The sequence below is a fragment of the Alosa pseudoharengus genome, unplaced genomic scaffold, assembly GCF_046254945.1.
Source record: "Alosa pseudoharengus isolate Yale_2024_CS ecotype anadromous, Long Island Sound unplaced genomic scaffold, YU_APseudo_1.1 YU_APseudo_1.1_scf_5, whole genome shotgun sequence".
Taxonomy (NCBI): domain Eukaryota; kingdom Metazoa; phylum Chordata; class Actinopteri; order Clupeiformes; family Clupeidae; genus Alosa; species Alosa pseudoharengus.
Window position 1 is genome coordinate 6,544,699 of NW_027468837.1, and position 8,274 is coordinate 6,552,972.

Sequence of the window (8,274 nt, forward strand, 5' to 3'; positions counted from 1 at the left end):
TGTGTGTGTGTGTGTGTGTGTGTGTGTGTGTGTGTGTGTGTGTGTTTGTTTGTACTGTGTGTATAACTAGTGAAATATACTTTTTTTAGATCTTGTGGGAGAACTACAGGAACTGCAGAGTGGCACCAACACCAGTACAGCAGCAGACTTGCTAAAGCAAGGGGCAGGTTTGTTTATGTGATAGCCGCCATGTGTATGTATGTGTGTGTATTATGTGAGAGCAGAAGTGAGGCTATTTGCCACACTGGTGCAATACATTCTGTGGACAGTAGGAGGTACTCCTGCTTCGCATTCTAAAATGGGACAAACTCAACTGAGCACCATCACAGTTCTCCTCCTCCCTGCAGCATGCAACGTCCTCTATCTAAGCTCTGTGGAAACAGAGTCTTTGACGGGACCTCAGGCCATCTCCAAGGCAACAAAGGTCACTCTGAGTCAGGAGCCCCGGCCCACGGCGACGGTGGTCCACTTTAAAGTGTCGGCCCAGGGCATAACGCTCACTGACAACCAGCGCAGGTACACAAGCCAATAAGACAATTCTATACTCTCACAGACATTCTCCCAGTCAATCACAAGACCTAAAAGCACTAAAATTAAAATGCAATGCATCTTGGGAGAGTCTCATTTTCTTCTACCCTTTTAAATGTTTTTCATGTATTTGCAGAGTCTTTTTCAGGAGGCACTACCCAATTAACAGCGTAACGTTCAGCAATGTGGACCCTCAAGATCAAAGGTAACTTCAGCATGTCACTACTGCCCTCTCAAACGCCACGCCACTCTTGCATGTGTGCACACAAGGCCGTGCAGCATTTCCTTTACCTGAAACTGTATATCACAGCTGTACTGCTGGCCGTTGTAATGCAAGCCATCAGCCTTGAATCTGATACGGTCTCATGTTTAAAGAGGCCAGTATGTATGAATGAGTGTGTGTGTGTCTTCCTTGTCCCATACAAGTGGCGCCCCCTTACATCAGCCTGTGTATGACAGTTGTGGAGTTTAGGTCAGTGCCTGTATTATGCCTGTATGTGTGTGTGTTAGTGTGCTGCCCTGAGAAGGATGTGATGCCTTTTCCTGTGTAAGAGTATTGCAGACTGATTTGTCAGCTCTGTCGGAAGCATTCTATGTGTCAACCACAACTGTGTACTCCTCCACTCACTTTCTCACGCACTCTAACACATCTTCTCATGGTTTCACCCCCCCCCCCCCCTAAACTGTATACATTTCCTCACCCGTCTCTGTCTTCATCTGCACCTCAATTACTCCGTTGCTTGTCCATGTGGTTCTTAGTCTTGTCTGTCTCTTTGTCTGTGCCTCAGGTGGACTAATGCTGGTAATAATACCTCTACCAAGTAAGTGCTGATCATGCGAGTTTGTGTTCTTTATGTGACCCACAATGTATGTGGAACTACACCCAGCTCTCTTGGCATATGTGCGTGCTGATGATCAGGGCTGAGCACATTGGCTTGTTTGAATTTCTGTATGACTTGAGTTTATGTCAACGGACAAGTGGATTCCACACAACATATACATAGTGTAACATATCATATACATAACATACCATACATACTATATGTCTATATATGTTTTTGTACTCTTTCTGTTTACAAAAGCTAATATCACAATGTATATATTAATAAGCAACGGAGAGTCACTCTTATCAACACACACTAGAACATCGACGTGAATTCCCCCTGCGAACATAAACCATGCTGCAGATATCATTCCATCGCTGCTTCAGTCTACCCAAACACACCCCTCCCTCTGCCCGGCTTTGCTTGTATTACTCTGTGAGGTGACCTGGCTTCTCCTGTCTGACTGTTTCAGGATGTTTGGCTTCGTGGCGAAGCGCACAAGCAGCTCGTCAGAGAATGTGTGCCACCTGTTCGCCGAGTTGGACCCGGAGCAACCTGCTACAGCCATCGTCAACTTTATCAACAAAGTCATGCTGGGGCCGCAGCTCAAGAGATAGCAGTAGGAGAGGGAGGGAGGGAGAGGGAGAGAGACATAGAAAACTCTGTTTCTGTACCCAGGAAGCTGACATGAAAGAAGAGAAACGATTCAGTTAGGATTCAACGAGGAAAGTGCAAAGCTAAGGCGATTCCTTACAATGGAGAGGAATGGTTAATGAAAGAGGGGAAAGAGTAAAATACAGACATACAGCTGTGATGCTGCAGTAATGTAGATGTTTCCGTACACTCAGTCTCACAGAAGACCAAATGTGACTCAAACTGTGCGTTATTTTGAACTGTATTTTTTATTATGGAAAGAGAAGGAACAATCATGAGTATACACTAGATAGTCCCAAAGTCCCAAGCCCAGGTGACACAGCAGATTCCTGTTTTTTCTCTTTTGGTCCAAAATGATTGAAAATAATCAAAACTGAGAAGAAATGGTCCTCGTTACGGTCCACACCCTAGTGGTGAAAGGCTTGTTTAGCCTCTCACTGTTGTACACAGGTCGTGGCTTAGTCATAATGACTAATATTTTCCAAAGTTCTTCAGTTAAAGGAGCAGTCTGCTATTGTAATCCCATACACGTTTTGTTGAGGGATTGCTTATCATAACCCTCAAGCAAACTGGTGTTTGTACTCTAGTTCTGGCTCTTGCTTGAAGTCATGAACAACTCCAGGTAATCAATACAGTGCTTCATTATCAGAGAAGGGAGGGGTGCAATTTGATTGGCTGTTAGCTCAAAATATGAACAGCCTTTTATAAAACCAGAATCTAAATCACAGGTGAATTTAATAACCATTACATTAATTTTACATTTACAGTTCTTATTTATGTTCGTAGGTCAACCTGTCCTACTATCCATTTTCCAGTGAAATGAAATACTAGGCCATTATCTTGTTTAGAAGCACACAAGTGTTATTTTGGGCTGAGCATAACAGAGAGGTGGAGATGATCCTGCTTATGTCTGGTGGAATGTGACTGTATCAGTCCGTGAGGTTGGCAGTTACTAATGCAGCAATGATAGAGGCAGTATCAGACATGGGGGGGAAGTATTGCTGTTTCATCCTGAATGTTTAAGTAAGTGATTTTAGATTTCAGTTTGGTATGAAAATACGAATGTTTTTTTTTTTTTGTCATGGAAGGTGAACCATTTTAAAAGGAGGGTAAAGCTCATGGAAATGGCTATCTTTGCTGCACAGATGCTGAGTTAACATGACACCCTCTCAGGTATCTAAAACTATTAAGGAGTTACCATTGCCCTCAAGATTTTATAAATGTGTTTTAATGTTGTTTAAAATATTTACACAATGTGTGTGTGTTTGATCATTGAACCCTAATATGGCACTGTCTTTTGGAAACTGCCTGTAGTAAGATGTTCTAAACAAGGGGAAATTATACCATTCGCTGTGTTTTATAGAGTAATTTTAGTAAGTGGGTCACACAACACTTAAATAAATGCAGTTCCAGCTTCCACTTTGAAAGAAGTACAATTCCAGCTTCCACGTTAAAAATAAAAAAAAACAAGGGTCACTGGAAAGACCAAGGTTCTTGCTGCAGGTTGCATTTTCAAACCATGTGTTTGTATACTGCCAAAGCTCTTTAGGTTGCCCTTTTATATTTAATTTGTTGTAGGATACAGCTGAGCATTTTGTATAAGAGTCCATGAATTGTTTTGCCATCTTTATACCTTATAGAAGTAATATATTTTCACCATCTGCAAGTATTTTTGAAGTTCCAGTGAAAATGAAATGTACATGCTATTTTTTAATTAAATGCATTAAAGAAAATAAAGTTGTTTCCATGAATCATGTTTCCTCTGCTGCATTTATTGTCATATAGACCTAGTAGACCTACCAGCTGTAGGCTTGCTGTCCATAGCCTATGCTACATATAACATTTTCAGAGGATTTGCCTATGTGTGTAAATCCCCCAAACCAGAATCAACAGGCCTGCACATAATTTGCACTAGTAATTTGATATCTAACTATTCACATGGGCTGCACTTACTTCCCTAGCCTCATATTGTGACAGTGATCACGTAGGCTATTAGCAACATCATTTGTTCTTCATAGATTTTCAGCAATTCGAATTGGCTGTAATGATAACGCTTTGAATTGAGCTATGGCACTTACACTTCAAAAGGACGAGGTCCCACCGAGATTTGAACTCGGATCGCTGGATTCAAAGTCCAGAGTGCTAACCATTACACCATGGGACCATAGCGACTGTCCGGGGAAGCTAACTCAAAATAAAAGCAAATGTAGCTTGACCTACTTTCATATGATGTTACATTTCGCCACATAGCTTACTGACTTAGTTTCGACAAATTAATACACCAAGCAACTCGATCCTCATGCAACATTAACGCTGACTATACTATCACCATAACCTTAACGTTAACTGTTAGCCTTTTCAAAAAACGAGCTAGCACAGTAGGGCCTCTAAACTATGCATATGTGCATCGTGTGGGTTGTGGTAGGCTATGTAGCCTACATAGTGATGAAGGAAATAGTTAGCATAGTAGCCTACTGTTGTTGTCATCAAAGAACGCATGTTGAACTGTGGCGACAAGTTATCGAATCGGCAGAGGGCGATGTGCCTCTTTAGCGAATGGAATGAGCAGGCCGTCGTCGTATTCATGTTCCATTCATAGTTTTTACTGCAGCTACCGACAAATCGAAGCGAAGCTATTTAATGGTGGGTTTTGCCTTATGAAGTTGTAGGCTACGCTACGATATTGAAGTCGCCTCCAACAATACGACTACTAAAACTACCCAAGTCGCAATTTTCATAAAAAAGGCCTACTTTTTTTCGGTCATCGATTTTGCCTAAAACCTCTGTCAATTTGATAATAGATGACCTATGTTGTTTCAAGGCTAGCTATGCCATAGCCTATGTAGATTTGTCGGAATGAGACGAACATTCACTGGGAATTAGTCATGTTTTAAAAACGTTTTTTTTTTGGCTAGGCCAAATGTGGATTAGGCAAGGCTTATTGTAAAACATGCAGACCCCAAGAAACTGCAAAGATTTTGCTATTTTTTGTGTCATACCAGGATATACATTTAATGACATATTTTAAAATTATGTAGCTTAATAATATGAAGTATAAGGATAGTCGGTGTGTGCTAACCTATGCATGAAATGTTCTATTTGTATAGGAGAAGGAGACGCTTCTGCAACACCTTGTTAACTTTTTTGAAGAAAATGTACAAACTGAATCTTTCACAAACCTCAGTATTTTTAGCCTCCTCTGCAAACACTCTCCAGGTCAAAGAATCCCAATAATGTCAACCAGCAAGGGTCAAATGTAAATAGAACAGCAGTGTGTGTGTGTGTGTGTGCCATGCCAGTATATTTTGGATATGATATATTTTAGCACACCATGATGGATAGACTATTATGACAGTGCTGTACTGAAAAGCTCCCAAGTGACATGTTTTCCCCTGATATGCATAAAAGCAAATGGAAATTGGACATAAGAGCCTGAGAGGGAAAAAAACATGTTATAGATCTTAATGGTTTCTAATACTAGCTTACTTAAACTTACTACTTTCTAACCCTATTACTTCAACCTATTCTTGCACTGCTATCGTTTTTTATATTAATTTGTCTACATTATTCTCTTATATGTCCATATTATTTTATGCTGGTCTCTAGACATATTGTTGCACTGTTGCTGTCCTGTCGTGTTTTGTTTTGTTAGTCTGTGGTTTCCACCTGTCTTGTTTTACCTTGTTCATTGTCCACCTGTGCCCTGTTACCCCTGTGTATTTAAACCCTCTGTCTCCCCTCAGTCCTCGTTGGTTATTAGTCAATGTGTTACACAAGGTTTGTTTAGTTGGAAATAAAGATTCTTGTAACTCTTAAGATTGCCTTGCTGTACTTTGCCCTGTGTTTGGGTCAAGCCCTTGCAACCGTGACAGAATAACTGACCCACAAACATGGAAGAAGGCAAGTTTTTTTATTTTAATTCCGACTTGCCACTGCACCTAATGCCCTGGGAGCTGTTCTGGGAGGATGAAGAGGAGGGGGAAACCACTGAGGATGACTGGTCCTCTGAGGAGGATGGACCAGGTCCCTCTCCAGTCCCAGCTCCCCAACGCCCTGGGCCTGCAGTTCTTCCGGTAGCTCCAGCTCCAGTCCCGATTCCGGCTCTAGTCCCTATTCCGGCTTTTGCTACTGTCTTGAGGCAGAGGAGCTGTGACGCGACTGGCTCGCTCCCTGCCTGATTTGTGTTTGTTTTGTCCTATATTCCAGAGAGCAATAAACAGTAAAAATTAAGGTTGGTTGTGGCGTCCATCATTTATACACAACGCAGAGTGATCGAGGGAGGGGAGAGACGACCTCTGTTACACTGGTCTGAAATTTTTACGCTCTCCAGCCCAGAGTGAGGCTCCTGTGCCGGCTCCTGATCCTGCTCTGACTCCACCCCCGAGTCAGACTCCTACACCGGCTGAAGCTCCAGTCCCGACTCCGGCTCCAGTCGTGAGTTCGACTCCAGGCTCCGGCTCCAGTCGCGAGTTCGACTCCGGCTCCAGTCGTGAGTTCGACTCCGGCTCCTGCTCTCGCTCCAGATCCGGCTCGGGCCCCTGATCCAGCTCCGACTCGGGCTCCAGTTGTGAGTTCGACTCTGGCTCCAGATCTGGCTCCAGCTCCTGCTCCCGATTCAGCTCCGACTCGGGCTTCCGATCCAGCTCCGACTCAGGCTCCATCTCTGATCGGCCGCCCAACGGGTCGTCCACCTGATCGTCCGTCCCTGGCCAACCGTCCGCCTGACCCTCAGTCTCTGACCGGCCGTCCACCCGGCCGCCCGCCTGACCCTCCTGCCGTTAGCTCCCTCCGCCCACCCTGTTTGGACCTTTTTTTGTTTGGGCCGTCTGGAATCCGGCCCTTGGAGGGGGGGGTAATGTAAAGGTCCTGTCGTGTTTTGTTTTCCCTGTTTAGTGTTTTCCTTCATGTCTGCTCCTCTTGTTTACTTCCTGTGTCCTGTTCCATGTGTTTCTTTGTTTGTTTTGCCATGTGTTTCTGTTCCCTGTGCCCATGTCTCCGCCCCTCACCTGATCCACGTTAGTCTGTTAATTATGGTTTCCACCTGTCTTGTTTTACCTTGTTCATTGTCCACCTGTGCCCTGTTACCCCTGTGTATTTAAACCCTCTGTCTCCACTCAGTCTTCGTTGGTTATTAGTCAATGTGTGTTGTGTTACACAAGGTTTGTTTAGTTGGAAATAAAGATTCTTGTAACTCTTTAAGATTGCCTTGCCGTACTTTGCCCTGCATTTGGGTCAAGCCCTTGCAACCGTGACAGTTGCACTGTTGGACTTACTTATTTGCACCATGACACTCACTCTCATAGAGCACCTTACCATGCATACAGAACCACAGGCTCAGTCCCTGCCCTATGAGTGAGCAAGCGCCTCATGCTTATCCATCCTATATCACACTATGTGGATATTTGATTTAGTATTTTTAGTATTTTTTTTTTTATCTTCTGTCTTTATTGTTCAGTGTTTCTTATATTTATATACTTATATTACTTTTCTACTGTAAGTGCATGTTGTGTGATGTCTGTATGCTACTGAGACCTTGAATTTACCCTTGGGGATCAATAAAGTATCTATCTACAGAGATGGCAAAAGTACTCACTTCCTGTACTCGAGTAGAAGTACAAATATTTGTGTTAAAAAATACTCTGGTAGAAGAACTGATTTAACTTCTTTACTCAAGTAAAAGTAACAAAGTACAGGCTTGGAAATTTACTTAAAGTATAAAGTAAAAGTAGTCTTGTGAATGACAACCATTTTTTATGCAACGGTAGCCTACCTGGACCACACAAATGTTACTAGTGCAAGAGTGCCAGTCTCTCTTAAATCTTCCCATAACCTGTTGGGCCATTTCTAGGCTTTCCCCCCAACATTGCACTGCCTACTTCAGAGGGCAGTGTGCTCTTTTGACCTACCATCAAATGCTGGACATCTTTAGAAAGCTAAGATCTTGTAGTTTCTTAGGAAGCACTGGCACAGAGTTACAGAGAATATTGTTTTTTCTTTCTGCCGGATAACAAGCATCTCTGAACTGACCACATTTCAGCCCTCTAGGTCACTTGATATGATTTTAGAAACACACCTGAGTCTTAGCACCAGGTCTTGCGAGCTGTGTGCAAAAGTAGATCAATATAGAATGAAAAATGAGTACTTTAGACCATTATTTGCCAAAGTATGCTCATGCGTTTTGTAATGCCCTATGGAAACTCCCCATAGGAGTTTTTGTTACCCAAAATGCATTCTGACAATAAAAGTATTTCTGAGGTTTCTTGCAGAT

At 42.8% G+C, this 8,274-nt stretch overlaps 1 protein-coding gene and 1 non-coding gene across 5 annotated transcripts in view; one reads left to right on the plus strand and one right to left on the minus strand.

Annotated features, from left to right (window-relative positions):
• tns2b (tensin 2b) overlaps positions 1 to 3,751 on the plus strand; it is a 31,630-nt gene extending 27,879 nt beyond the window's left edge. For all 4 annotated transcript variants that reach the window (XM_076267351.1, XM_076267352.1, XM_076267353.1 and 1 more), the window contains 5 exons: positions 90 to 167; positions 348 to 516; positions 665 to 733; positions 1,317 to 1,349; positions 1,825 to 3,751. In XM_076267351.1, coding sequence (XP_076123466.1) covers positions 90 to 167; positions 348 to 516; positions 665 to 733; positions 1,317 to 1,349; positions 1,825 to 1,969 — 494 coding nt within the window. In that variant the 3' untranslated portion in view covers positions 1,970 to 3,751. The remainder of the gene's footprint in view (positions 1 to 89; positions 168 to 347; positions 517 to 664; positions 734 to 1,316; positions 1,350 to 1,824) is intronic.
• Positions 3,752 to 4,098: 347 nt separating this feature from the next.
• On the minus strand, positions 4,099 to 4,170 carry trnaq-uug (transfer RNA glutamine (anticodon UUG)). Its single transcript has one exon. It is a non-coding gene; the product is annotated as a tRNA-Gln (tRNA).
• Between the last annotated feature and the right edge of the window lie 4,104 nt (positions 4,171 to 8,274).